The sequence below is a fragment of the Oncorhynchus keta genome, chromosome 5, assembly GCF_023373465.1.
Source record: "Oncorhynchus keta strain PuntledgeMale-10-30-2019 chromosome 5, Oket_V2, whole genome shotgun sequence".
Lineage (NCBI taxonomy): Eukaryota > Metazoa > Chordata > Actinopteri > Salmoniformes > Salmonidae > Oncorhynchus > Oncorhynchus keta.
Window position 1 is genome coordinate 19,019,551 of NC_068425.1, and position 27,010 is coordinate 19,046,560.

The following is a 27,010-nucleotide window of genomic DNA, read 5'->3' on the forward strand; positions in this document are numbered from 1 at the left end:
TTCACTGAAGAGGTCTCCTGGCCACGCCCACTACCAGACATCTCTTGACACATCTATGTGTCGTGGCTGCTCCATAGCTCAGCCTTCCTGTTATATTCTCTCTCTCTAAATCTTTCTTCATGGCATTTCACTCTGTTTCTGGTCTTGTGTATATGGCCTAGAAGCCTATCACGTGATGCTACTCTCTCTAATACTATGAAACGATAGTGGGAGGTCAGGGGGTGTGAGAACTCTGATACTCTATGGTACCCAAGGCATTCATACCTCCCTGTACACTACATTACAGTATAATAACCTAACACCACCACATGGAAATGTCATGTATCCTAATTGGTTTAGCATTTATCATCTGTCATACTGTAGATGAGTGAAGAGGAGGTGATTGCTCTGCGTGGTCCCATCTTAACACTTCCCCTCATTCACAGCTAAGATATCAGTCATAGTGTTAAAAAGCACTTGTCTCAATGTCACAAATCTCGCTAATCTTGATCCAGCAAAAGTGTTATGAGATCAAAAAAAGGCACTTAATATTTTGGGCGTTGATGGTAGTAAAACGATGTACAGTACCTTCAGAAAGTGTTCACACCCCTTGACTTTCTCAACCTTTTGTTGTGTGACAGCCTGCGTATAAAATGGATTACAGTGGTATTTTGTGTCACTGATTTACATACAATACCCCATAATGTCAAAGTGGAATTATGTTTTTTTATATTTTTTACACATTAATTAAAAATGAAAAGCTGTAATGTCTTGAGTCAATAAGTATTCAACCTCTTTGTTATGGCAAGCCTTCATATGTTCAGGAATAATAAGTTGCATAGACTCAGTCTGTGTGCAATAATAGTGTTTAACATATTTGTCAATGACTACCTCATCTCTGTACCCCACACATACAATTATCTGTAAGGTCCCTCAGTCGAGCAATGAATTTCAAGGACAGATTCAACCACAAACACCAGGGAGGTTTTCCAATGGCTTTGCAAAAAAGAAAGAAAGGCACTGTATTCTAAACTCTGATGGAGTGGATCTCTATGTGTATGAAGGGACTGTTGTTTTGGCCAGGTGACTCGGGTCTCTGCTCTCTACCCCACATTGATGTTGAATGTGATATGTACGAATTGCAATATATTTCCTTCTAAAATAAAACATTATATAAAAAAACTCTGATGGAGGGAAGTCCATTTACTGACACTCATACTCACAAGTGCACTCAAGCACTCACACACACACCCAAACACACGGGGTGGACGTGTGAAGCCTGTCACACACACCACACCCAAAACATCAGTCTCTCTGCCTCACACACATGAATAAGCAAACACAAACAAATAGCCAACACACCAAATAAACAGAGTATTTTGTATTCAACTGACTTTGCATGTTTGTATAGAGACAATATCAACAACAGAAATATCCTAAATTTGGGTGGGCATTCTAGTGTTCTATTTCTTTGTTGGCAGGGTATGGTTCCCAATCAGATGCAGCTGTCTATCGTTGTCTCTGATCGGAAATCATACTTAGGTAGCCTGTTTTCCACCCTTGTTTGTGGGACCTTGTCTTTGTATAGTTGCTGTTTAGCGCTACAGAGCTTTACGTTCGTTACGTGTTTTTGGTGTCATTTGAAAATAAAGAAAAATGTATGCCTACCACGCTGCACCTTGGTCTCCTTCCAACGACGGACGTAACCCATTGACTGTAGTGTTCATATTTATGTCCTAATGACCACTACAGAAGACAATTTTGCAATTACAATAAAAGATAACTATATATATATTTTTAAATGTTCTTGGTAATGCTTTTTTTCACCCCAATCACCCCAAACACATATCTCAGGAGGATATTGAAAGCAGGTGCTTCCACACAGGTGTGGTTCCTGAGTGCTAGAGGCGTCACTACAGACCCTGGTTCGATTCCAGGCTGTGTCACAACCGGCCGTAATTGGCTCAGCGTCATCCAGGTTAGGGTTTGGCCAAGGTAGGCTGTCATTGTAAACAAGAATTTGTTCTTAACTGACTTGCCTAGTTAAATAAAGGTTAAATACAATCAACTACATTTGGGCTACCATGGCTAGAAGAAGAGATTTCAGTGACTTTAAAAGCGGGGTCTCAAAGGAGCATAGAGGATTTAATAAAGGGTGTGTGTGTGTGTGTCTCAGTTACCAGATCTCAACCCAATTGAACACTTATGAAAGATTTGGAGCCTTGCCTAAGACCAAAAAAACACCAAATTATTGAATTTCTCATGAAAGAATGTTGTCGCATCCCTCCAATCGAGTTCCAGACACTTGTAGAATCTATGCCAAAGCTCATTAAAGCTGTTCTGGCAGCTCGTGGTGGCCCAACACCCTATTAAGACACATTATGTTGGTGTTTACTTTATTCTGGCAGTTATCTGCATAAAAGGATAGAGGTGAATTGGACATGCATTTAGAAGAACCAGCTTATCATATATACAGTGGGGAGAACAAGTATTTGATACACTGCCGATTTTGCAGGTTTTCCTACTTACAAATCATGAGGAGGTTTGTAATTTTTATCATAGGTACACTTCAACAGTGAGAGACAGAATCTAAAACAAAAATCCAGAGAATCACATTGTATGATCTTTAAGTAATTAATTAGCATTTTATTCCATGACATAAGTATTTGATACATCAGAAAAGCAGAACTTAATATTTGGTACAGAAACCTTTGTTTGCAATTACAGAGATCATACGTTTCCTGTAGTTTTTGACCAGGTTTGCACACACTGCAGCAGGGATTTTGGCCCACTCCTCCATACAGATCTTCTCCAGATCCTTCAGGTTTCGGGCTGTCGCTGGGCAATACGGACTTTCAGCTCCCTCCAAAGATGTTCTATTGGGTTCAGGTCTGGAGACTGGCTAGGCCACTCCAGGACCTTGAGATGCTTCTTACGGAGCCACTCCTTAGTTGCCCTGACTGTGTGTATCGGGTCGTTGTCATGCTGGAAGACCCAGTCACGACCCATCTTCAATGCTCTTACCGAGGGAAGGAGGTTGTTGGCCAAGATCTTTCGATACATGGCCCCATCCATCCTCCCTTCAATACGGTGCAGTCGTCCTGTCCCCTTTGCAGAAAAGCATGCCCAAAGAATGATGTTTCCACCTCCATGCTTCACGGTTGGGATGGTGTTCTTGGGGTTGTACTCATCCTTCTTCTTCCTCCAAACACAGCGAGTGGAGTTTAGACCGAAAAACAATCATTTTTGTTTCATCAAACCACATGACCTTCACCCATTGCTCCTCTAGAATATCCGTATAGTCATTGGCAAACTTCAGACGGGCCTGGACATGCGCTGGCTTGAGCAGGGGGACCTTGCGTGCGCTGCAGGATTTTAATCCATGACGGCGTAGTGTGTTACTAATGGTTTTCTTTGAGACTGTGGTCCCAGCTCTCTTCAGGTCATTGACCAGGTCCTGCCGTGTAGTTCTGGGCTGATCCCTCACCTTCCTCATGATCATTGATGCCCCACGAGGTGAGATCTTGCATGGAGCCCCAGACCGAGGGTGATTGACCGTCATCTTGAACATCTTCCATTTTTAATAATTGCACCAACAGTTGTTGCCTTCTCACCAAGCTGCTTGCCTATTGTCCTGTAGACCATCCCAGCCTTGTGCAGGTCTACAATTGTATCCCTGATGTCCTTACACAGCTCTCTGTTCTTGGCCATTGCGGAGAGGTTGGAGACTGTTTGATTGAGTGTGTGGACAGGTGTCTTTTATACAGGTAACGAGTTCAAACCGGTGCAGTTAATACAGGTAATGAATGGAGAACAGGAGGGCTTCTTAAAGAAAAACTAACAGGTCTGTGAGAGCCGGAATTCTTACTGGTTGGTAGGTGATCAAATACTTACGTCATGCAATAAAATGCAAATGAATTACTTAAAAATCATACAATGTGATTTTCTGGATTTTTGTTTTAGATTCTGTCTCTCACGAAAACCTGCAAAATCGGCAGTGTATCAAATACGTGTTCTCCCCACTGTAGGCAGAATAATCTGCACAATCCTCCTCTGTCTCTTACAGATGCGATTCACACTCTCATGAGATTTTCTCTCTCGACTTGACACATCCCTTTCACATCCGCTCTGGTTCCCATCATTGCAAGGTCGCACCCATCCAGTCCCAGCATTGGTTTTTCTAACCTCTCTAGGCCATCACAAATAGACATACACACTAAGAAACACACCACTGTGTACAATCGCTACATCATATTGGCCATCTCCTTCCATGTAGTTACTGTAAGCCTTCTAAAACTCCCCCTGACCCAGATACCACACACACACACCTGCAAAATGGAACAAATGGAAGTTTAATAACATCAAACAAATGGCAAATCCAAAAACACAATCCCATGCTGTTACTGCACAGTAGACTACCTATGTGTGATCACCAGGACAAGACAATGGACCAAGAAATACATTTCCTCCCACATTCATTTAGTGACTCTTCAGCATAGTTAGAAGCCTATAGTGGCGGTGCTTGACACTCTGGGAGTCTTTGCCTAATCATCAATGACCCCTGGTGGATATGGAGCATCAATGCATCTTATTGTGCATCTTATCATGTGTGTCAGTACTATCTATACATGAGAGTTTGTACGCATTAAATCACCCCAGAATCAACCAAATAGAGATTTTATTTAGATTGACATCTTTGCTAGAGGCAAAATATACGCTCCAGTATGGAAAATAAGATATTATTGGGTTGGGGTGGATAACACACACACTGGTGTTGGGGTGGATGACACACACACACTGGGGTTGGGGTGGATGACACACACACTGAGGTTGGGGTGGATGACACACACACTGGGGTTGGGGTGGACAGAGGATCTGTCTCATGCAGAAGGCATCTTGCCGTGAACCCGGAAGCGATACACACATGTGTAGTCCTGGTGACCCCAGTTGCTGAGGATACGGAGCTCCACATAGCGATACACACTGTTAGGGTTCTGAGAGAGAGAAGTCCACTGTTATAATCATTTTGACACTTTTATTATATCTGCCCGCCTGTTGCACAAACAATCACCCCAAAAGTTAAACTGCTTAAAGCCAAATGTAATTGGAATAATCTGTGTCAATGTCTGGAATCATGTTCTCTGTATCTCTACCATGTGTATCCCCACAGGGCACAGATGTCAAGTCAACGTCTATTCCACTTTGGTTCAACATAATTTTATTGAAATGACGTGGAAACAACGTTGATTCAACCAGTGTGTGCCCTGTGGGTCTCTACCATGTGTATCTCTAATATCTCTTTGTTAGTGTCTGACTCACAGGCAGTTTAAATGTCTGGATAGGATCCCCGGCCTGGTTAAACATGAAAGTCTCGAGCAGTGTTCCCTCTTCACTGTTAGTAGTCATGCCCTACACAGAGAGAGAGAGAGAGAGAGAGAGAGAGAGAGAGAGAGAGAGAGAAAGAGAAAGAGAGAGAGAGAGAGAGAGAGAGAGAGAGAGAGAGAGAGAGAGAGAGAGAGAGAGAGAGAGAGAGAGAGAGAGAGAGAGAGAGAGAGAGAGAGAGAGAGAGAATGAAAGGTACTCAGCATAACACTCCAAAAACATTCCTGTGTGGTTCTGATCAAATACACAGGGGTCAGAGGTGACTCACGTAGACGGCGAAGTCCTTAGGAGCGCTGTCTATGTGTCCGGTGGGAGAGATGGCGGTGGAGATGTGCTCCATGGTAACGTGGGTGACGTGGACAGGGTGAGACAGAGCCACAGTCATGGAGCCCTGGGCCCCGCGGAACGGCCAACACTTACCAGGCTGCACCAGCTGGCCCTTTGGAGAGGAGAGAAAGGGAAGAGTAGGGGGGAAGCAAGACAGAGGCGTGTCAGGCTGACAGTGATCTTTAAAGTGCATTCAATCATGGGCACATTACATTACAGTTTACAAAGGAAGGAGAGAGACAGATGGAGGGAGCGAAAGAAAGTGTGAGTAGAGGAGTGAGGCAGGGGAGAGGAAGAGAGAGAGAGAGAGAGAGAGAGAGAGAGAGAGAGAGAGAGAGAGATACTTACCTGAATTACAGTCCGGGGGCTCTCTGATGGAGACCACAGGGGAATCCCCAGGAAACTCACTCGTGCCGAACCGGTCTTATATGTCTCAGAGCACCGACTGGTTACAATGCTGCCACCTACACACACACACACACACACACACACACACACACACACACACACACACACACACACACACACACACACACACACACACACACACACACACACACACAGACATACACAGAGAGCTCTGAGCATATTCAATAGTATAGTCTATACCAGGGATCTAGAACTAGATTCAGCCGTGAGTAGATTTTTTCGTGAGCGGATGATCGAGGGGCTGGAACATAAAATAATTCCAAACAGATATAATATTTGACAAAAACATGATCACTTCAAACCTTGCTTACATTTGTATACAATCACGTGTCTCTCTAGTATGTGTGGGAATACTTGGTAACAGATTTATTTTATGTTTTATACCGTATACAATGGTGCTGATCAGTGATGATGTCACAAACCTTGGGACTCGAGGGCGAAGTTGGGCATTTTGTCAGCCAGTGGACGACTGCAGTCTTTCACCACCTGTTTCACATCCTGTCTCTCATCCTGACACACACACACACACAAACAAACATACATTTACACACAATTCATGTTCATTTTTGGGGAAAATAATACAACATATCAAAAATAATTCAACCACAGTGCCTTGCAAACGTATTCATCCCCCCTTGGTGTTTTTCCTATTTTGTTGCATTACAACTTGTAATTTAAATGTAATATTATTTGGATTTCATGTAATGGACATACACAAAATAGTCAAAATTGGTGAAGTGAAATGAAAAAAATTACTTCTTTCGAAAAATTAAACAAATTAAAAACTGAAAAGTGGTGCGCGCATATGTATTCACCCCCTTTGCTATAAAGCCCCTCAATAAGATCTGGTGCAACCAATTACCTTCAGAAGTCACATAATTAGTTAAATAAAGTCCACCTGTGCGCAATCTAAGTGTCACATGATCTCAGTATATATCTCAGTATATACCCCTGTTCCGAAAGGACCCAGAGTCTGCAACACCACTTAGCAAGGGGTACCACCAAGCAAGCAGCACCATGAAGACCAAGGAGCTCTCCAAACAGGTCAGGGACAAGGGTTTTGGAGAAGTACATATCAGGTTTGGGTTATAAAAAATATCCGAAACTTTGAACAACACGCGGAGCACTGTTGAATCCATTATTAAAAAATATAAAGAATATGGCACCACAACAAACCTGCCAAGAGAGGGCCGTCCACCAAAACTCATGGAGCAGGCTAGGAGGGTAGCATAGTGGTTAAGCATTAGACTAGTAACTGAAAAGTTGCAAGTTCAAATCCCAGAGCTGACAAGGTACAAATCTGTAGTTCTGCCCCTGAACAGGCAGTTAACCCACTGTTCCTAGGCCGTCATTGAAAATAAGAATTTGTTCTTAACTGACTTGCCTAATTAAATAAAGGTTAAAAAAAGAGGGCATTAATCAGAGGCAACAAAGAGACCTAAGATAACCCTGAAGGAGCTGCAAAGCTCCACAGCGGAGATTAGAGAATATGTCCCTAGGAGCACTTTAAGCCACACACTCCACAGTGCTGGGCTTTATGGAACAGTGGCCAGAAAAAAAGCCATTGCTTAAAGAAAAAATATATATTTTGGTGTTCTCCAAAAGGCATGTGGGAGACTCCCCAAACATATGGAAGAAGATGACATTTGACAAAAATGTAGCTTTTTGGCCATCAAGGAAAACGCTATGTCTGGTGCAAACCCAACACCTCTCATCACCCCGAGAACACCATCCCCACAGTGAAGCATGGTGGTGGCAGCATCATGCTGTGGGTATTGTTTTCATTGGCTGGGACTGGGAAACTGGTCAGAATTGAATGAATGATGGATGGAGCTAAATACAGGGGAATTGTTGAGGGAAACCTGTTTCAGTCTTCCAGAGATTTGAGACTGGGACGGAGATTCACCTTCCAGCAGGACAATTAACCTAATTATACTGCTAAAGCAACACTTGAGTGGTTTAAGGGGAAGCATTTAAATATCTTGGAATGGCCTAGTCAAAGCCCAGACCTCAATCGAATTGAGAATCTGTGGTATGACTTAAAGATTGCTGTACACCAGCAGAACCATCCAACTTGAAGAAGCTGAAGCAGTTTTGCCTTGAAGAATGGGCAAAAGTCCCAGCGGCTAGATGTGTAAGTTTATAGAGACATACCCCAAGAGACTTGTAGCTGGAATTGCTGCTGCAAAAGGTGGCTCTGCAAAGTATTGACTTTGGGGGGGTGAACAGTTATGCACGCTCAAGTTTTCTGTTTTTTTGTGTAATTTCTTGTCTGTTTCACAATAAATTTTGCAATAAATTTTGCATCTTCAAAGTGGTACGCATGTTGCGTAAATTAAATGATACAAACCCCCCAAAAAATCTATTTTAACTCCAGGTTGGAAGGCAACAAAATAGGAAAAATGCCAAGAGGGGTGAATACTTTCGTAAGCCACTGTACCTGGGCCAATCTATCTCTAAGCCATTTGCCCATGGCCTCTATGAACTCAGGGGTCAGGTGTGTGTTGGTTGGTGTCAGAGCGGGAGGAGGCTGGTTCTTTATAGAGGTCACCTGATGCTGCAGCTACCGAAACAGAGAGATCACATATATTATGAAATAAAGTGTGTGTGTGTGTGTGTGTGTGTGTGTGTGTGTGTGTGTGTGTGTGTGTGTGTGTGTGTGTGTGTGTGTGTGTGTGTGTGTGTGTGTGTGTGTGTGTGTGTGTGTGTGTGTGTGTGTGTGTGTGTGTGTGTGTGTGTGTGTGTGTTGCGTGTCGCTGACATCCTCCAGGGCCCTAACTCTTCCTCTAGTAAAGAGTAGGTGTTCTTGTAGATCAGCCACCTGCTTGCTGAACTCTGTAGCTTCCTGATCCAGGCGGCGATCAAAGCTCACACTCTCAAAGTCCACACTAGAGACAATACAATACAAACCAATACAATACAACTTTATTTTCCATTTTGGGAGAGGTTTGTCTTGTAGAATAGAATCCAACATAACTTTAAGGAGTAGGAGCTAGGGGCTAGGGGTTAGGGGCTAGGAGCTAGAGGCAAGGCACTGAGATAGTTTCAGGACTGGCACACACTCACCTGTCCACCCTCACTCTCATGTCGTCAATCTCGGTCTTCACACACCTCAGGTCCTTAGTCATTTTTTGTAACATCTATAGGGGAAGACAAACTCAATTAGATTAAATTGTCTTCATTCCTTCCTGAGAGGCAATTATTGACACCTAAATTAAAGAATATTGGACAAAACACAGTGTTTTTAAACTTTGCAGGTATGTCAATTTAAAGGGTTAGATTGACGCGTCTCACCTCAGAAATGTCCCGTTGCTGGCTTTCTTTCTGTTTCATCATTTCAATCTCTCTCTGCAAGACACACACATGCAACAAGTCAGATAACCAAATGAATATGTCCATCAGGCTTAAGGTCAATTCCATTTAAACTCTAGTCAATTGAGAAAGTGAACCAAACTCCAATTTAAATGAAAAATGTTCGTAATTGAATAGCATAAGAGACTAGGAATTGGAATTTTAGTGTACTTCCCTGAAGTGAAGGAATTAAAATGGAATTGACCCCAACCTATTTTCGGCATGCTCTCGCTCTTCCCCTTTCTCTCTCTCTCTCTCTCTCTCTCTCTCTCTCTCTCTCTCTCTCTCTCTCTCTCTCTCTCTCTCTCTCTCTCTCTCTCTCACCAGTATAGTGTCCATTTTCATTTCGAAAGCTGAATTCATGATAGGAGTTCCATGCTGTGGAAAGAGATTCAACAATATTTATTGGACAATTAGGCTCATAACTTCAATGCTGCAGTCACCCAATCAAGGCATAGATAATAGATATGAGACAAACAGTAGGGCTAAGTACAGTATTAAACAGATGAAAAACAGGTCCTACCGTAGTAGTCTTTTGAGTCTGATCAGGTCGAGGGTCAGGTTGAGTCGGTCGGGTCATCAGATTAAGGTTCATGATGGGGAATGCAGTCGAAAACAGGAATACGGCTGGGAAGACATCGTAGTACTAGTTACACAGAGGACATCTAGTTGATTAGGAGGACATTTAGATGTGTAAATGTGATGTGGCACTCACCGAAGGTCAGAAGAAAGGGGAGGAGGAAGAGCAGGATGGCAAACCAGAAAGGCAACCAGGAAGGCAACCATGAACGGGCTACAGGGGGAAACACATAGAGCCAAAGCTAATACTAATGCTAACAAACAAGGCACAAGCAGAGAGAAAAGCTAACGCTCAGCTAATGCTAACAAACAAACTACGAGCATAGAGACCAGCTGTCTCTAATATTGTCTCTTGTACACAAACACAAACACATTGCACTCACTGCAGCTAGCACCGGTCCTTGTACCAATTCCACTAGAGAAGCTCCTGCTGGAGCATGTCCTAAGCCTTTGTGGCTCTTCAGAGCAGTAGCCAGAGCTGTAGCTCATGCTCGAGAAGCTCAGGCTGGGCTCCAGGGCCACACTAGGAGGAGACAGGAAGGTCTGCCTTCTCTGGGTGGCCCTCAATGTCGGAGCCAAGTCTGACATAGGGAGGGAGATGAGAAAGATAAGGGAGGTTGAGTATTTTAGACATATACAGTATATTGTGTATACATATCCAATTAATTCAGACTGACACACATGTCTACTAATCCAAGCAATGGGGTTAGAGGGTAGGCCTGGTCCCAGAACTGTTTATGTTGTCTTGCCAACTCCTATGGCCATTGCCATGGCGTGACAATGACCACAGGAGTTGGAAGGACAGAACAAACCGATCTCAGACCAGCCGACTAGTCGACACAAGGGGCTAATAGAGGTTGGCAATGTGAACACCAACTCGCTAGGACAGGAAGTGATGTCTGCAGTACCAATGTCATCGGCATTGATGTTTCGCTCATTGGTGAAGTTGGTGGCACTGACAGTGCTGCTGGCCTGACTGGATCGGGAAGAATCCTTATGTCCCCCAGTTCTCTTCTTATTGAAAACCCTGAGAGGGACACACACAGTTTTAACACTGTTCTAACACTACCGTTCAATACAAAAAAATGACACGCAAGATGAACTCATCACCTGACGGGGCTCTCCCTGTAGGAGATGCTGGAGGAAGACTCGTCATCGGAGGACTGGTTATAGTACCCTCCGGTTACTAGCCTCGCGCTTCTCCTGTGCATGACTGGGGGGCAAGAGAGATTTATTTGTGGATTTCAAATTAGCCTACTTTTAAACAAAGAGGCCTACTGACTAAAACCAGGCATTTTATCTCAGATATAAATAGCCTTCTACTTACCGGAGTCTTGCAATCATAGGCTACAGTAATTTTCGCAGTCTGTAAAATCAGATGTAACGAGAGCAAGTGAAACTTTGCAAATGAGCCACTGTGTTGAAAACTGCAATTACAACGTTATTTACATTGTTGCGTAGAAGGAGCCCAGGGTACGTCATAATCGGCTCTGCGCGCTCTGGACTACTTGATTTATGCAGTGCAATCCCTACCCTAAACCCTAACCTCAACCACTATCCTAACCTTAACCACAACCTAACTCTTACCATAAACCTTTTAAATGTCAACTTCAATGGGGTATGTCCCAAGGATCCCGGATAGCACTGACCCTTGATTTACAGCGGTCCTCCCGCTCATTCGTCTCCAAATGTCCATTGATTGTTCGAATAAGTAACCCCATGAGTTCATTTTATTTATTTATTACGTTTATTTAAAAGGGACAATGTACAATTAATACAAATCTCACAAGAAATTTGATGCATTATCATTTTAATTATATTTAGCCTAGCTAAACAGCTCATTAAGGCTTCATCTCCCTGGCCCCGGCAGCTGAACAGTAGCCTTCATCTTTTCGGTTTATTGGAGTCTCATTATACAAATTGTAAGCCTATAAGCTACTGTAAGAGGGAACATGTGCCAGCCAGGGTGAAATAAATAAGCACAAAAGGCACTGTTGTAGTCAATTATTTTTAACATTTTTAACATTTTTGTTTGTTTGTAATAATACTTTTGGGGGGGGAGTAGGACTAGGCTACAGGCAGAGCCTTCTATTGCAATAAAAGGCTTTGGCTACGGACTGGGCTGAAATGAATTAGATTTCTTCTCAACATCTCACTTCGTCATGACAACCGTTAAAGAGCCAAAACTCCGTGTTTGTCACCACTGCTGCGGCGCTCCACTCTCAACACCAGTCACCGCCCGCAATAGAAAACGTTTTTTATGAAGTTTCATTCTTGAGAGAACCGGACCGCACCGGACTAGTCACCCCAGAGCGATGCACCGTGCAATTCGCTGTTGTTTTTCTAGACACCGTTTGAGCAGCATCCAGACAAGAAAACGTTTTTGTGAAAGAAAAAGCTGTCTGACAAACGTGCTGTGGTTACATGTAAGTTTTACTATTGTTGCTTGTTATTTAACAACGCTTGAGAATAATTAACGAATCTGATTAACTGATTAACTTTAAATGCAAATCTTAGCCTAAATATTGGCTACTAAAATACTGCATTACAATGTCACACTCACATAAATGTGTAATACAATGCGAATGACACGTCCAATATTCTGTGGTACACTCTTCCTCGAGCGTACCCTGCCGTCATAACCAGGGCACACTGGTATACTGACTAGACTACTTACTGCCTTATATATGGCCCTCCCTGCCTGTCATAACCAGGCCACACTGGTATACTGACTAGACTACTGCCTAATATATGGCCCTGCCTGTCATAACCAGGGCACACTGGTATACTGACTAGACTACTGCCTTATATATGGCCCTGCCTGTCATAACCAGGGCACACTGGTATACTGACTAGACTAATGCCTAATATATGGCCCTGCCTGTCATAACCAGGGCACACTGGTATACTGACTAGACTACTGCCTTATATATGGCCCTGCCTGTCATAACCAGGGCACACTGGTATACTGACTAGACTAATGCCTAATATATGGCCCTGTCTGTCATAACCAGGGCACACTGGTATACTGACTAGACTAATGCCTAATATATGGCCCTGCCTGTCATAACCAGGGCACACTGGTATACTGACTAGACTACTGCCTAATATATGGCCCTGCCTGTCATAACCAGGGCACACTGGTATACTGACTAGACTAATGCCTAATATATGGCCCTGCCTGTCATAACCAGGGCACACTGGTATACTGACTAGACTAATGCCTAATATATGGCCCTGCCTGTCATAACCAGGGCACACTGGTATACTGACTAGACTACTGCCTAATATATGGCCCTGCCTGTCATAACCAGGGCACACTGGTATACTGACTAGACTAATGCCTAATATATGGCCCTGCCTGTCATAACCAGGGCACACTGGTATACTGACTAGACTAATGCCTAATATATGGCCCTGCCTGTCATAACCAGGGCACACTGGTATACTGACTAGACTAATGCCTAATATATGGCCCTGCCTGTCATAACCAGGGCACACTGGTATACTGACTAGACAACTGCCTAATATATGGCCCTGCCTGTCATAACCAGGGCACACTGGTATACTGACTAGACTACTGCCTTATATATGGCAGTGTGTGTCAGGGGGATAAAGAAGACAACCAGGAACCAGAAACGTCCTCTCATTCAGTTAAATCTACAGTCAACGACATGTCACATATTACCCTATTACCTTAAACTATATTACACAAGTAGTTTTGAATCATATTCTTTTTCAGCAAGGTCGGGTAACCACTTTTAACTTTGTTTAACAAAGCTCTCTGTAACAGTTCTAAACCACAAGACTTGTTCGTTGGAGGGAAAACGTACTGGATTGAACTGGAGGCCAGTCTTATAAATGAGTCTGTCTCCTATAAAGTGCTTTTTTCCCTCTCACTTCCTTTTCTGATTATTTTGTCTCTTTCCCAACAGTTAAATCTCCTACACCAGTGTTTTTAAAATGCTGGTCTGGTCCCACTGGAGGGCTACAACTGATTCCTTTCAGGTCTGGATCCTGGCACAATAATCATTGGAGTTGGTGACAGCAGAATCACTATTCCACCATTTTGTTAGTCAGTCCTTCACCTAGCATAAGCCATGTTCAGCCTGTCAGAGCTGGCCTCTCTGAGTGAGCGTCAGGGCAGCTCCAAGCTGCTGAAGCCCTGGTGGGAGGTCTTCATGGAGTACCTGGTGGTGATGATGCTCATGGTATCTGTGTTGTCAGGCACCCTGTTGCTATCTCGAGACAGGGTGGTGTGTCTCCCCCTGGACCTCACTACCACCCCTACTAACCAGAACACCTCCTCCAGCAGTGGTGCCGTACCTCAACCCCACCCCCCTAACAGGCCCCCCACCAAAGCATCCCCCCTACCAGCCAACCGTTGGACCCCTGCTAGGGGCAGACGCACCCACCTGGACTACCAGCAGTATGTCTACATTAGCCAGGTGTGCTACCACGAGGCCCTGCCCTGGTACTCCCGCTTCTTCCCCTATGTGGCTCTACTCCAGTCCCTGGTGCTATTGGCCAGCGGTTGCTTCTGGTTCCACTTCCCCCTCACCTCTGCCCGCATAGAGCACTTCCTGACCATCCTGGCCAAGTGTTGTGAGTCTCCCTGGACCTCCCGCGCCCTGTCCCATGCCGCTCGCCAGGAGGAGAGGGAGGGGAGGAGACAGGCCCCAAGGATCTCCAAATGCCTCCTCCTACTCTCCTGTCTTCACTCTCCGTATCCCGCAACCGCCAGTCCAGCCTGGACTCGGGCACAGACAGCCCCCTGCTGGTGAGATCGGATAGCGCGTCCACTGCCGCCCCTCCCTCGCCCTGCCCCTCCACTCTCTCCCGGACCTCCTCCCTGTCCACCATGTCTCTGTCCCGGGCCCATGTCCCGGCTTCCAAATCTCCTGTGGTGCTGGATGGTTCACGGCGGGTTGCCAGTTTGGACCGGAGTGACGGGGAGCAGGCCAGGGCACTGTTCGAGAGGGTGCGCCGCTTCCGCTCCCACTGTGAGAACTCTGAAGTCATCTACAAGGTCAGGGGTCATTTACTGAACGTGTCTGAACTATTTTTTGATGTATCTGTTTACCATACCACACCTTCACATTCACTATCCCTGATTTCTGCTCTCTCCTGCATTAGGTGTACTTGGCCCAGACAGTGTTCAAGCTACTGCTGGTGGTGCTGATAGTGGGCTACACCACTCCTCTGATGAGCTCCATCTCGTTCACCCACACCTGCCTGCCCCAGGCCCATGCCCTGACTGGCTACAGTGCCTTTGAGTGTACCCATGCCCTGGCCTCTGTCCTCCACAAGTTGCTGCTGGCCTACATCAGCCTGGTGGGGCTCTTTGGCCTGCTGAGCATCTACACCCTCAGCTGGATCCTCCACAGGTCTGGATAGCAGATTTGTGGCAACATTTTTATGAGTGTTGTGACTGTAATTTGCATTTTATTTTCCCATCTATTTTAATTGGCTTTGCTCTGCAGCCAGTGGTATAAAGTACTTAATTAAACATACTTTAAAGTACTACTTAAGTAGTTTACTTTACTATTAATATTTTTTTTACTAACTTTTACTTTTTATTTTTCACTACATTCTTAAGGAAAATCATGTACTTTTTACAACTGACACCCAAAAGTACTTGTTACATTTTGAATGCTTTGCATGACAGGAAAACAGTCAAATTCACGCAATTCTCAAAAGAACATACCTGGTCATCCCAACTGCATCTGGTCTGGCGGACTCACTAAACACTAAATGCTTCATTAGTAAATGAAGTCTGAGTGTTGGAGTGTGCCCCTGGCTATCCGTAAATTTAAAAAACTAGAAAATCATGCTGTCTGGTTTGCTTAATGTATAGACTGTGAAATTATTTATACTTTTACTTTTGATAATTGAGTATATTTAAAACCAAATACTTTTAGACTACTACTTTACTCAAGTGGTATTTTGCTGGGTGACTTTCACTTTTACTTGATTCATTTTCTATTAAGGCATCTTTACTTTTACTCAAGTATGACAATTTGGTACTTTTTCCACCATTGTCTGCAGCATATTAGACTCTTAGTACCTTTGTTCTTAACTATACAGTGCTCTGTTTGTGGTTGTGCACCCCTCAGCTCCCTGCGTCAATACTCCTTTAACAAACTGAGGGAGCTGGGCTCCATGAGGGATGTCCCTGACTTATGTAATGACCTGGCCTTCCTGTTACACATGGCTGACCAGTACGACCCCCTACTGGCCCAGCGTCTTTCCGTCTTCCTGTCACCCGTCAGCGAGACACGCCTGCTGGAGGAGAGCCTGGAGAGGCGCTGGGGTGCCGAGAGGCTGCGCTCCATGACCACGGTCGACCCAGAGGGACGGCCCCTGCTGCAGCTGGTGGCCCTGCCGCGCCTGCCCCCTGCCCTCTTCACCCTCAGCCAGCTGGTAGTTCTCAAGCTGGAGCTCATCACGGACGCCAAGCTCCCCGCACAGGTGGCCAACATGACCTCACTCAGGTGAGCCATATAGCCAACATTGAAGCCACCAAATATTGAAATAATCTACATACAATATACACTTTATAGAAGTGTTTTGTTTGGTGTGTTCTAGACAAGGGGCTTCAATTGTTTTATATGTCACAACAGGGAGCTTCATTTGTACCACTGTACTGCAGCCATGCAGCCTGGTTCCCTGGTGGTTCTGCAGGAGCGTCTGGAGGCCCTGCACCTCACCTTCACCCAGGCTGCAGAGATCCCTGGCTGGGTCTACTCTCTCCGCGGCCTGCAGGAGCTGCACCTTTCTGGCCGACTGGGCTGCGAGGGCGGGGTGGGCCGTGGCTGGGCCCTGGGAAGCCTCCGGCAGCTCCGTCACCTCCGGGTGCTGGTCCTGAGGGGCATGCTGCAGCGTGTGCCCGGGGAGCTGGGGGAGGTGGCAGGGAGCCTGGTGAGGCTGGAGATCCACAACGAGGGCTCCAGGCTGCTGGTGCTGACGGGCCTGCGGCGTGTGGCCGGCCTGACCGAGCTGCAGCTGCAGGACTGCCACTTGGAGCGCCTGCCCTCTGCCCTGCTGGCCCTCACCAGCCTGCGCACCCTGGACCTGCAGCACAACAGCCTGCGCACCCTGGAGGAGCTCCTAGGGCTGGCACACCTCCGCCGCCTCTCCTGCCTCAGGCTAGCCCATAACCGTATTCTGGCCCTACCGGCTAGTGTTGGTGTACTGCGTGCTCTGGAGCTCCTGGACCTGGGGTACAACCAGCTCCAGAGCCTTCCCCCGGCCCTCTTCAACCTCCACCACCTACGTCGCCTCCTACTGGCTGGAAACCTGCTGGACGAGCTGCCAGCAGAGGTAGGGGCGCTGACATTTCTCACAGAGTTGGACCTGAGTGGGAACAGGCTGGAGAGCCTGCCCCCAGAGCTCTTCAGTCGCTGTTTGGAGCTGCGGAGCCTGAATGTATCCCACAACTCCCTGGGTTCCCTGCCTCCAGGGCTGAGAAACCTGAGTCACCTGTCCCGTCTGGACCTGCGCAGCAACAGTCTAGAAGAGCTGCCCATGGAGCTGGGCTGCTGTTCAGGACTGCATGGAGAAGGTCTGCTGGTGGAGGACTGGCTGCTCCATGCACTGCCACGACATTTAAAGGAATTCCTAACCCAGTCTGGCTCTCATACCGGCAAATCCTTAGAATCACACTCCCGTCCAGACTCAGATAGCTTCCCCTACTTCTCGGCTACCCAGTGGAGTTTCTCCTCTGCTCTGGAATCACGGATATAGATCTAGAGATTAATATTGTCTAACCATTCATAGAATACATTCAACATCTTGTAGTGTCTGTATTGTTTCCGACAAATCATATATTTTTTACTGCTTATTTTATTTCTTCCTACATTTAATTTTTTAACACCTCTTTTTCTTCTTGACCACTCTTTTCTATGTTTACTTGTTGAGTTTGTGGGGTACATCACTGCAGCTCTGACACATTCCCAATCTTTCTAGACAAAAAGTGATTTTACATGAAAGTTCATAGACTTTGCTGCAGTGAAATGTTTGATGCCTTTATGTCCCTGTACAGTTTATATAACATCCATATACGTAACCCTTTGGAAAAACTGAGAAGTCTTTGCTTCCACTTTGAGGGTCCTCTATTAATTTCATTTCAAGGTAAAAACAGTATTTTGAAGGAGGCTGAGCTGGATGAATGCATGTCCTGCTACATTGGATTAGACATTGACATGGAACGATCGTTATTATCCCGATGGTGGAGCTCAGAGATCCCTCCACAGGCTTACTGAAATTCTGTGCTTTCTGGGACTTGTTTGTCTGAGGAGGACAATACCCTGAGCTCCAATGAGCTTATGAAGTTCAAAGGCCTAAACTGTACATGTGGAAAGACTGAAATTAGACAGACTGAAAGGACTTAAAAGACCAATAAGATTAACATTAACATTTATTCCTACTTGTTTTGTACATATTTAATCTTCAAAAAAGTCAAATTAATCTTACTAGCATTGGGTGCAACCTTTTGTGAAACTAATACAATAGTGTGCTTGTTCAGAACATTAGCACATTATTGTGACTATAGAAATTATGAAAACTTGTTTAACTTTTTTGTATGGCTAATAATATTAATTACAGTACATACCCTTATTGGTGACTTTTGGGACTATTTTATTGCAACACCTACAACGTAATACAAAACACATTCCAATGAATCGTTGCAAAAAAACATATTATTGAATAAATTAAGTGCTTGTGTTCTTCTGTACACAAGACCAACCATGGTCAATCTTAGTGATGGAATTAATTTAATAAACTATGAAAGTCCAGCCTACTTCCTGGATCATGTTCCATAATTTTTTTTTATGAGATTCAACATGGAATCATACAATTCATAAAAACGCGATCATTTATGATATATGTAAAATTATATTTGTTTTCGTGGCTTAATTTACTTCTGCCCAATACGTTGTTATAAGGTATTAGATTACAAAATAGAAAACGCAATCTAAAATGTTATTGAAAGACAACAGGCGGACTTATATTTGTAGATTGTGTAGACTTTATCAATTTAAAAAAAAAATCGCATTGTTTAGAAGCAAAGGCGACTCGAGCTATTGCACACGCTTACTTCACAGAGTAGGCGTTCCCTACCGGATAAATACAGATGCATGCTGGAACTGGCTAAAAGGATCTCGCTAGCTCGTGCTTGGCTCTTGCTCACTATTTCCCATTGGAAACGACAGTCTGTGGGCTATCTTGGTAAGTTATAAAAAATCTCTGACAGGAGTGCTGATCGTCACTATTGATTGACAGCTTGACTTGGCCAATCGTGATAGAATTAGAAGTAGTTTCGTCAAATTGACACGTAAAACCAACCAATGATATTACTGTATTTGGTGAAGGCGGAAGTTCCGGCTTGTCGTATAAACTGAGGCCTCCTCTCCATGTGGTTTTGAGGAGTATTTTTTTGAGGTTGAATTGTAACATCGCTGTAAGGTAAGACGGTAGCTAATATTGCTTATTTGTGTCCCTTTGGGAATATTCTGGTTCTCGTAGTTGTATAATAAATCACCAACTGCTTTTGATGGTTTTCGGATAAGCAAGATATTGGCAAATGCATTGTTAGTTCTGAGCAAGGCATCTGGAAGTAACGATGGCTATTTTGCTAGCTAGGCTAGGGCTAACGTTAGCTAACCAAAACCGATCAAAGTCGTGCAAAACATTGGAGTTAGCCACGTGTGGCTCTACATGTTGTGTAATTTGGACAGTAGTTGGTTTAGTTCGATAGCTCGCTACATTGATAGTTTTATTAGTTAACGTTAGCTACCAGAACTGCTAGTAATTTAGCTAACTAGGTTGGCCTGAGCTGAGCTGCGGCAAAAGCAGCGTCGATTCATGACATTGTTTGCGTTACTATACGGATGTTACGTTACCAGAGGTATCTCTGATTTTACTCGTAAACAACCTACGGAGCTCGACAATACCAACCGTTGTTGACAACCTTTTGTAGTTGCTTACCATTTATAACAAAATGCTAGCTAGCAACCATGGCCCCTGGTTTTGTTTGTAATACATAATTGAGCTGCTTATTTAGCTGTTGAACGTGGATAGTTTGCAACTAGTTAACTACGTAACTTAACTGGATAGTCATGGCTTAGCTAGTTTGAGACGTTTCCTGCAACTGTCAACGTCATGATTTTGTTAAACGTTATGGTTTGGTGTTACTGAATGTTAACTTAATAGTGCTCTGATGTAGACTAGCCTTACCATGGATAGTGGCGATGTTGGTCTCTTAACTTTCAAATCTCCTAATTGAGTACATCTTTTTATTTAAAAAAATATGGTCTCGGGGACAATCTTTAGTCAAAAACAAATGGTGACCGCTAGTGTGAATGACCAGCCATTATTGCCCCCTCACCCTCATTTTTTTTCTATAGACAGAATGGCTGAGAATGACGTTGACAATGAGCTGCTGGACTATGAAGAGGATGAGGAGCCTCAGGGAGCCCCAGAGACTACTGCCCCAGCAGGCAAGAAGGAGGTGAAGGGCTCCTATGTCTCCATCCACAGCTCTGGCTTCAGAGACTTCCTGCTCAAACCAGAGCTGCTCCGCGCTATTGTCGACTGTGGCTTTGAGCATCCATCTGAAGGTGAGTGCAATGGGTGGATGAGTGCTGGGAGTGGCATAAATGGAGGTCATGAATAGCAGTGGCATGTCTGTGGATACAAAGGAGTGCCTGTATTGGGGGAGGCTGTGTCCAATGTCATTGGGTGTTGATGGACCACTTGTCAAAACAGTGCATGTGTTGTCCAAGGTGTGTTATGGTAAACAATGGCTTTTTTGTTCAGATAAAGGTGGTGAACTGCATTCAGGTGTACTGACCAAATGCCTCATTGTTTTCCAGTTCAACATGAGTGCATCCCTCAGGCCATCCTGGGCATGGACATCCTTTGCCAGGCCAAGTCTGGTATGGGCAAAACGGCAGTGTTTGTTCTTGCCACACTACAGCAGATTGAGCCTGTGGATGGACAGGTCAGTATCTGCAAATGTCTCTTATGTCAAGTTTCAAATATTTGTTATGCATAACCCACAGGTGATCTATTCGCATCAAATACTACTCTTTTCTCTAGGTGTCAGTTCTAGTAATGTGCCACACACGAGAGCTGGCCTTCCAGATCAGTAAAGAGTACGAGCGTTTCTCCAAGTACATGCCCACAGTAAAGGCAGCCGTGTTCTTTGGGGGCCTGTCTATCAAGAAGGATGAGGATGTGCTGAAGAAGAACTGCCCTCACATTGTGGTGGGAACCCCTGGCCGAATCCTGGCCCTCATCCGCAACAAGACCCTCAACCTAAAGAACGTCAAGCACTTTGTCCTGGATGAGTGTGACAAGATGCTGGAGCAGTTGGGTGAGTCCTTGCTTATTATTCATGTCCTTTTTGGAAATGCTCCTTCACTCGACTGTTAATCCAACCCATTTTTGTAATTTACCCCCTGAAAAATGTTTTCTATCAATTGCAATCTTGATTTGGCTTTCCCCAATGGAAATCTGTTGTCGCATATAGACTGAGTAAAGTGGATGTCTTGGTTCTTGGCTGTTGGCTGTTCTGGGGGGTAGTTTGAGACTTGGCTGTTTTATCTATGGTCCCATTTCTCTCATGTTTCAGACATGAGGCGTGACGTACAGGACATTTTCAGGCTAACACCACATGAGAAGCAGTGCATGATGTTCAGCGCCACCCTCAGCAAGGAGATTCGACCGGTCTGCCGCAAGTTCATGCAGGATGTGAGTGCAGGGAGTAGCACTGCCACTTCATGCGGTTATGGACTCAAGTTGTTTGTAAAACAGCACAACTTTGCATTGACTTCATAGAAGTATTTTTGTGGTTCTGAAGTGACATGCTCTGTCTCCTGTAGCCCATGGAGGTGTTTGTAGATGATGAGACCAAGCTGACGTTGCACGGTCTGCAGCAGTACTACTGCAAGCTGAAGGACAGTGAGAAGAACCGCAAGCTCTTTGACCTGCTTGATGTGCTGGAGTTCAACCAGGTAAACCCACACACTAATGGTATAACTTCTATCCCTGTAAGAAGTCTTATTTGTGCTGTTTCCTTGTAAATTTGTTTGCTATACCTCTAATGTCTCCTGTGTACCTCTAGGTGGTGATCTTTGTCAAGTCAGTGCAGCGCTGTGTGGCGCTCTCTCAGCTACTGGTGGAACAAAACTTCCCTGCCATTGCCATCCACAGGGGCATGGCTCAGGAGGAGAGGTCAGTCTCTCTTGCTTACGTGCACGCTTTTCTCTCACATCTCAAATGAAATGGAGCCCCAAATGCTGGCTTTTTATATAGCTGAAAGCCTCTTCAATTAACTCGGCACAGTTTCCTTCAAATGGCAGCCTCTACATCTAGTAATACCTATAACAGCTGTGTTAATCCTCTCTGGCTGTCTATCCCCAGGCTGTCCCGTTACCAGCAGTTCAAGGACTTCCAAAGGCGGATCTTGGTGGCCACCAACCTGTTTGGCCGAGGGATGGATATCGAGCGAGTCAATATTGTCTTCAATTACGACATGCCTGAGGACTCGGACACCTACTTACACAGGGTGAGTCACATAACTGAAGGAGCCTCAAACACCGGTGTTCTGGTTGTGAATGGTATTTCCAAATACCGATTGCATCTGACGATTTCATCAACTTGTCATTGGCCTCTGTATATCTCCCTCCAAAGGCTCATATTCTTTGAGTTGTCACTCCAATTTGACCCTTTTGCCCTTCAGGTGGCCCGTGCTGGGCGGTTTGGAACCAAGGGTCTGGCTGTGACCTTTGTGTCAGACGAGACCGATGCCAAGACTTTGAATGACGTGCAGGACCGCTTTGAGGTCAATGTTGCCGAGCTGCCAGAAGAGATCGACATCTCCACTTACAGTAAGTCTTTCTCCATCCTTATACACTCAAACTGACATAACTATTACTCAACTTGCAAGAATAAAAAGTGATCTTTGTCACTGTCTGCTGATGTTTAATTCAATGTTTAAAGGGAATGAGTGTAGCGGGTCAAAGTGACTTGGCGATCATAACAAATGTCAATGTGTCTGGGGTAAGCCGCATCTGTTAATCATTAGTACTCTAATGCTGGGCCTGAAAGGTCAGGGGGATATTGTCAGCTCATTGAAACCCCCAAGATAATTGCCTGGTATAATAACTCCCTTAGTAATGGTGGTGACTAGAGAGAATTGGACTGCCACATAGGGCTGTCCTCCACACAATATCTTTGCCACCCGAAAGTCATTTGTTCTTTTGACCAATCAGTTGGTTGACATTTTAAAGTGTTATATATTTTTCCATAGCGCTTGTCTGATGCTTTAAGCCAGGGGTGTCAAACTCATTCCACGGAGGGCCTAGTGTCTGCTGGGTTTTGGTTTCTCCTTTCAATTAAGACTTATACAACCAGATGTGAAGTTCCTTACTAAACATTGACCTTGATGAATTAAGTCCAATGGAGGTGCGAAATCCTTTAGACACTCTTCCCTCTGGAATGAGTTTCACACGTGCTTTAAGTACACATTTTGATGAAATAAACAAATGACTCCGGAGCCAGAGAACCTGTACCTGAACATCCTACTAGCCTTCACAGATTCTGCCATTATGCTCTCTTCTACCAATTTGTGTGCCAGTTAAGGGTTTCATATGCACTTTTTCATGGAACAGTGGTAATAAATTATATACAAATATAAGTCACTTCTATTGCCAACTATGTAAAAGATGCCAACAAATAAACATTGTAGGCTGCAGATTAATATTGTGATAACTTTTTTTTCAACCACTCCACATTTCTTGTTAACAAACTAGTTTTGGCAAGTCCGTTAGGACTTTGCATGAAACAAGTAATTTTTTCCAACAATTGTTTACAGGCAGATTATTTCACTTATAATTCACTATCACAATTTCAGTGGGTCAGAAGTTTACATACACTAAGTTCACTGTGCCTTTTAAACGGCTTGGAAAGTTCCAGAAAATTATGTCATGGCTTTAGAAGCTTCTGATAGGCTTTTTTTAAAAACCTTTATTTAACTAGGCAAGTCAGATAACAAATTCTTATTTTCAAATACGACCTAGGAACAGTGAGTTAACTTTTATGTTCGGGGGCAGAACGACAGATTTTTACCATGTCAGCTCGGGGATACGATCTGGCAACCTTTCGGTTACTAGTCCAATGCTCAAACCACTAGGCTATCATTTGGGTCAAAATTTCAAGGCCTCCCCTCAAACTCAGTGCCTCTTTGCTTGACATTGTGGGAAAACTAAAAATAAATCAGCCAAGACCCCAGGGAAAAAAATTGTAGACCTCCAAGTCCGGTTCATCCTTGGGAGCAATTTCCAAAAGACTGAAGGTACCACGTTCATCTGTACAAACAATAGTACGCAAGTATAAACACCACGGGACCACGCAGCCATTGTTCTGCTCAGGAAGGAGCCCTGTTCTGTCTCCTAGAGATTAATGTACTTTGGTGTGAAAAGTGCAAATCAATCCCAGAACAACAGCAAAGGACCTTGTGAAGATGCTGAAGGAAACCGGTACAAAAGTATCTATATCCACAGTAAAACGAGTCCTACATTAACATAACCTGAAAGGCCACTCAGCAAGGAAGAAGCCACTGCTCCAAAACCACCATTTAAAAAAAAAGCCAGACTATGGTTTGAACTGCACATTGGGGATCTGTGTCAGATCATACTTTTTGGATTAATGTCCTCTGGACTGATGAAAAAAAAAAAAAATGGAACTGTTTGGTCATGATGACCATCGTTATGTTTGGAGGAAAGGGGGAGGCTTGCAAGCCGAAGAACACTATCCCAACCGTGACGCATGGGGGTGTCAGCATCATGTTGTGGGTGTGCTTTGCTGCAGGAGGGACTGGAGCACTTAACAAAATAGATGGCATCATGAGGTAAAATGTGGATATATTGAAGCAACATCAGTCAGGAAGTTAAAGCTTGGTCGCAAATGGGTCTTCCAAATGAACAATGACCCCAAGCATACTTCCAAAGTTGTGGCAAAATGGCTTGAGGACCACAAAGTCAAGGTATTAATGGCCATCACAAAGCCCTGACCTCAATCCTATAGAAAATGTGTGGGCAGAACTGAAAAGGTATGTGCAAGCATGTTTGACCCAAGTTAAACAATTTAAAGGCAATGCTACCAAATTCTAATTGCATGCGTATAAACTTCTGATCCACTGGGAATGTGAAATCATTCTCTACTATTATTCTGACATTTTACATTTTTAAAATAAAGTGGTGACTGACCTGACCTAGGACAGTTTGTTGCAAACATGGTTTACTAGGATTAAATATATTTGGCTAAGGTGTATGTAAACTTCTTACTTCAACTGTAAATATCCTATAAATCACATTGGCTACGCATGGCCTGTCTGCAACAAACTCAAAACATCAATTGGGTCCAGCCCGACCCGTGCGCTAGTGAACTTGCAACATTAAATAAAATACCCTGTTTTGCTGCACCAGTGAACTCTGAACAGAAACCACTGTAGGCTATTTGTGCAAGGGATAAGAAGTAATCAGGTAGGCCTTTTTTAAATATATTTTTTAAAACATTTCCACTGGATCAGAGCACAACATTTTCCCCTTTCACTCAGTGGTTAACAAAAGAGACAGGGCAGGAAAGATTTTTCAAATACATTGAGTAACTATTGTCACTCTCTCAATGCATTTGTTTTTGAGGTGACAAGTTACTTTAGAGCTCAACTCATCAGTGGTGGTGAGTTAAGCCAATCAGAAATGCAGCACATCCCCAAATGGGCACTTTATATAAACATTTTTTTTTTTTTTAATGTCTACATTTGCAAGCAGACCATGTAGCCTTAGGCCTAAATGTATACTTAGTCAGTTGAGCATCCTTAGTCAACATTGACAGGAGCACTTTAAACAAAAGATGCATTTAATTCCATTTACTAACTAAAGTTGTTTCTCACAAGTGTAGCATAGGTTGTGCTCTCTGACAATGAACAATAAGACTAATATTAAATGCATTAACAGAAATTATGGTAAACAAACACTAGATTAGAAATTGACTCAATCGTCCATGTACTACTGGTGACTTAATGGGGAATTGATAGACACTAACAAAGGGCAAACGATTCTCATAATGAATTGGCGGGAGTGGGTTCTGGAGAGGTGTTGTGCATCTTCGCCGCCATCCCTGTGGCCTCTAGTGGATTAGTCCACAGACATGCTCGACTCACGGGTTTCTTATGTGCCATTAAGACAAATGTGGGGTCAGCCCTAAACTGGGTAGGTCTTAGTGAATGGAGACTCCGTACATGTTTAAACGTATGGTGAAAAGCTGGAATGCCCAGCTGGTGCTTATGGAGATGGTCTTCAGAAGTGCCTCTTGCCTTTCTCACCCACCACTTTTTTTCTTCTATTTTTTTTCTAGTTGAGCAGTCCAGATGAGTCCTCCATCCCAGAAGAAATGTCCACTAACCCTGAATCTGTCCTTGTTTGGATGAAAAACCTTCCTCGCTGTTTTATTTTAAGCTCTGTTCCTTGACTGTTCACCAAATGTATTTTTATTTTATCATTGGGGGGGTTGTCTGGTTTTAATTTTGTGGTTTATTTTTGGTCAATGAAATTAAAACTTTTATAAAATTCCAGTTTCTGATCCAATTTGGCAGGTTACATGTTACTTACAAAGCGTATTAAGAAATTCAAGACTTTATTTTTTCTAGTTAAATGGGACCATAAATTCCCCATTCAGAATGATTTCATGCGAGCTTAAACGTTGGGCCCAATCTAAAACGCATCAGGAAAGTGTATAAAAAGCTTCTTCGAAATTACTCTTTACTGTGAGTCCCAAGCATGTGGTGGTTGCATGCTGGCTCACTGTCAAAGCTGGGAAATCTGGGCACACCTTCACTCTTTGTAAGGGCTTGTAAAAGGAGGGACCATCACGGCTTATTTGGAAGAGCCATAGT

General features: G+C 44.1%; 3 protein-coding genes across 4 annotated transcripts; 2 read left to right on the forward strand and 1 right to left on the reverse strand.

The window, feature by feature from the left end:
- Positions 1 to 4,321: 4,321 nt before the first annotated feature.
- On the reverse strand, positions 4,322 to 11,736 carry LOC118380543 (SUN domain-containing protein 2-like). The gene is made up of 17 exons (XM_052520065.1): positions 11,635 to 11,736; positions 11,375 to 11,413; positions 11,158 to 11,260; positions 10,956 to 11,074; positions 10,431 to 10,628; positions 10,184 to 10,261; positions 9,992 to 10,095; positions 9,793 to 9,846; positions 9,412 to 9,465; positions 9,184 to 9,257; positions 8,866 to 9,005; positions 8,558 to 8,679; positions 6,540 to 6,627; positions 6,037 to 6,152; positions 5,630 to 5,800; positions 5,299 to 5,388; positions 4,322 to 4,973 (listed from the first exon to the last, which is right to left on the reverse strand). Exons 3-17 carry the CDS (start codon positions 11,256 to 11,258, stop codon positions 4,860 to 4,862), a joined length of 1,623 nt encoding a protein of 540 aa, XP_052376025.1. The 5' UTR covers positions 11,259 to 11,260; positions 11,375 to 11,413; positions 11,635 to 11,736; the 3' UTR covers positions 4,322 to 4,859.
- A 436-nt stretch (positions 11,737 to 12,172) lies between these two features.
- Positions 12,173 to 18,666, forward strand: si:ch211-106h11.1 (volume-regulated anion channel subunit LRRC8D). The gene is made up of 5 exons (XM_035767537.2): positions 12,173 to 12,473; positions 13,983 to 15,076; positions 15,184 to 15,434; positions 16,164 to 16,541; positions 16,671 to 18,666. The coding sequence occupies exons 2-5, from the start codon at positions 14,741 to 14,743 to the stop codon at positions 17,791 to 17,793; spliced, it is 2,088 nt and encodes a 695-aa protein (XP_035623430.2). The 5' UTR covers positions 12,173 to 12,473; positions 13,983 to 14,740; the 3' UTR covers positions 17,794 to 18,666.
- Positions 18,667 to 19,172: 506 nt separating this feature from the next.
- On the forward strand, positions 19,173 to 26,689 carry LOC118380545 (ATP-dependent RNA helicase DDX39A). 2 transcript variants are annotated; one of them, XM_052518952.1, is made up of 10 exons: positions 19,173 to 19,278; positions 20,457 to 20,669; positions 20,925 to 21,052; positions 21,151 to 21,427; positions 21,686 to 21,804; positions 21,936 to 22,067; positions 22,178 to 22,287; positions 22,477 to 22,621; positions 22,796 to 22,943; positions 26,473 to 26,689. In XM_052518952.1, exons 1-10 carry the CDS (start codon positions 19,188 to 19,190, stop codon positions 26,487 to 26,489), a joined length of 1,380 nt encoding a protein of 459 aa, XP_052374912.1. In that variant the 5' UTR covers positions 19,173 to 19,187; the 3' UTR covers positions 26,490 to 26,689. The 2 variants fall into 2 exon arrangements, with proteins under 2 accessions (XP_052374912.1, XP_035623428.1); XM_035767535.2 differs by lacking the exon at positions 19,173 to 19,278 and adding an exon at positions 19,390 to 19,515.
- Positions 26,690 to 27,010: the final 321 nt, after the last annotated feature.

What these genes read in the sequence shown, in the direction of transcription:
- LOC118380543 (XM_052520065.1), bottom strand. Translation starts at nt 11,258, where the DNA reads ATGCACAGGAGAAGCGCGAGGCTAGTAACCGGAGGGTACTATAACCAG. An exon ending in TACAGGGAGAGCCCCGTCAG is followed by an intron (nt 11,075 to 11,157) that starts GTGATGAGTTCA and finishes TGTCCCTCTCAG; the next exon opens with GGTTTTCAATAAGAAGAGAA. An exon ending in AGCAACGGGACATTTCTGAG is followed by an intron (nt 9,258 to 9,411) that starts GTGAGACGCGTC and finishes CTTCCCCTATAG; the next exon opens with ATGTTACAAAAAATGACTAA.
- si:ch211-106h11.1 (XM_035767537.2), top strand. Translation starts at nt 14,741, where the DNA reads ATGCCTCCTCCTACTCTCCTGTCTTCACTCTCCGTATCCCGCAACCGC. An exon ending in ACTCTGAAGTCATCTACAAG is followed by an intron (nt 15,077 to 15,183) that starts GTCAGGGGTCAT and finishes CTCCTGCATTAG; the next exon opens with GTGTACTTGGCCCAGACAGT. An exon ending in CTCAGCTGGATCCTCCACAG is followed by an intron (nt 15,435 to 16,163) that starts GTCTGGATAGCA and finishes TGCACCCCTCAG; the next exon opens with CTCCCTGCGTCAATACTCCT.
- LOC118380545 (XM_052518952.1), top strand. Translation starts at nt 19,188, where the DNA reads ATGCTGGAACTGGCTAAAAGGATCTCGCTAGCTCGTGCTTGGCTCTTG. An exon ending in CTTTGAGCATCCATCTGAAG is followed by an intron (nt 20,670 to 20,924) that starts GTGAGTGCAATG and finishes ATTGTTTTCCAG; the next exon opens with TTCAACATGAGTGCATCCCT. An exon ending in CGGACACCTACTTACACAGG is followed by an intron (nt 22,622 to 22,795) that starts GTGAGTCACATA and finishes TTTGCCCTTCAG; the next exon opens with GTGGCCCGTGCTGGGCGGTT.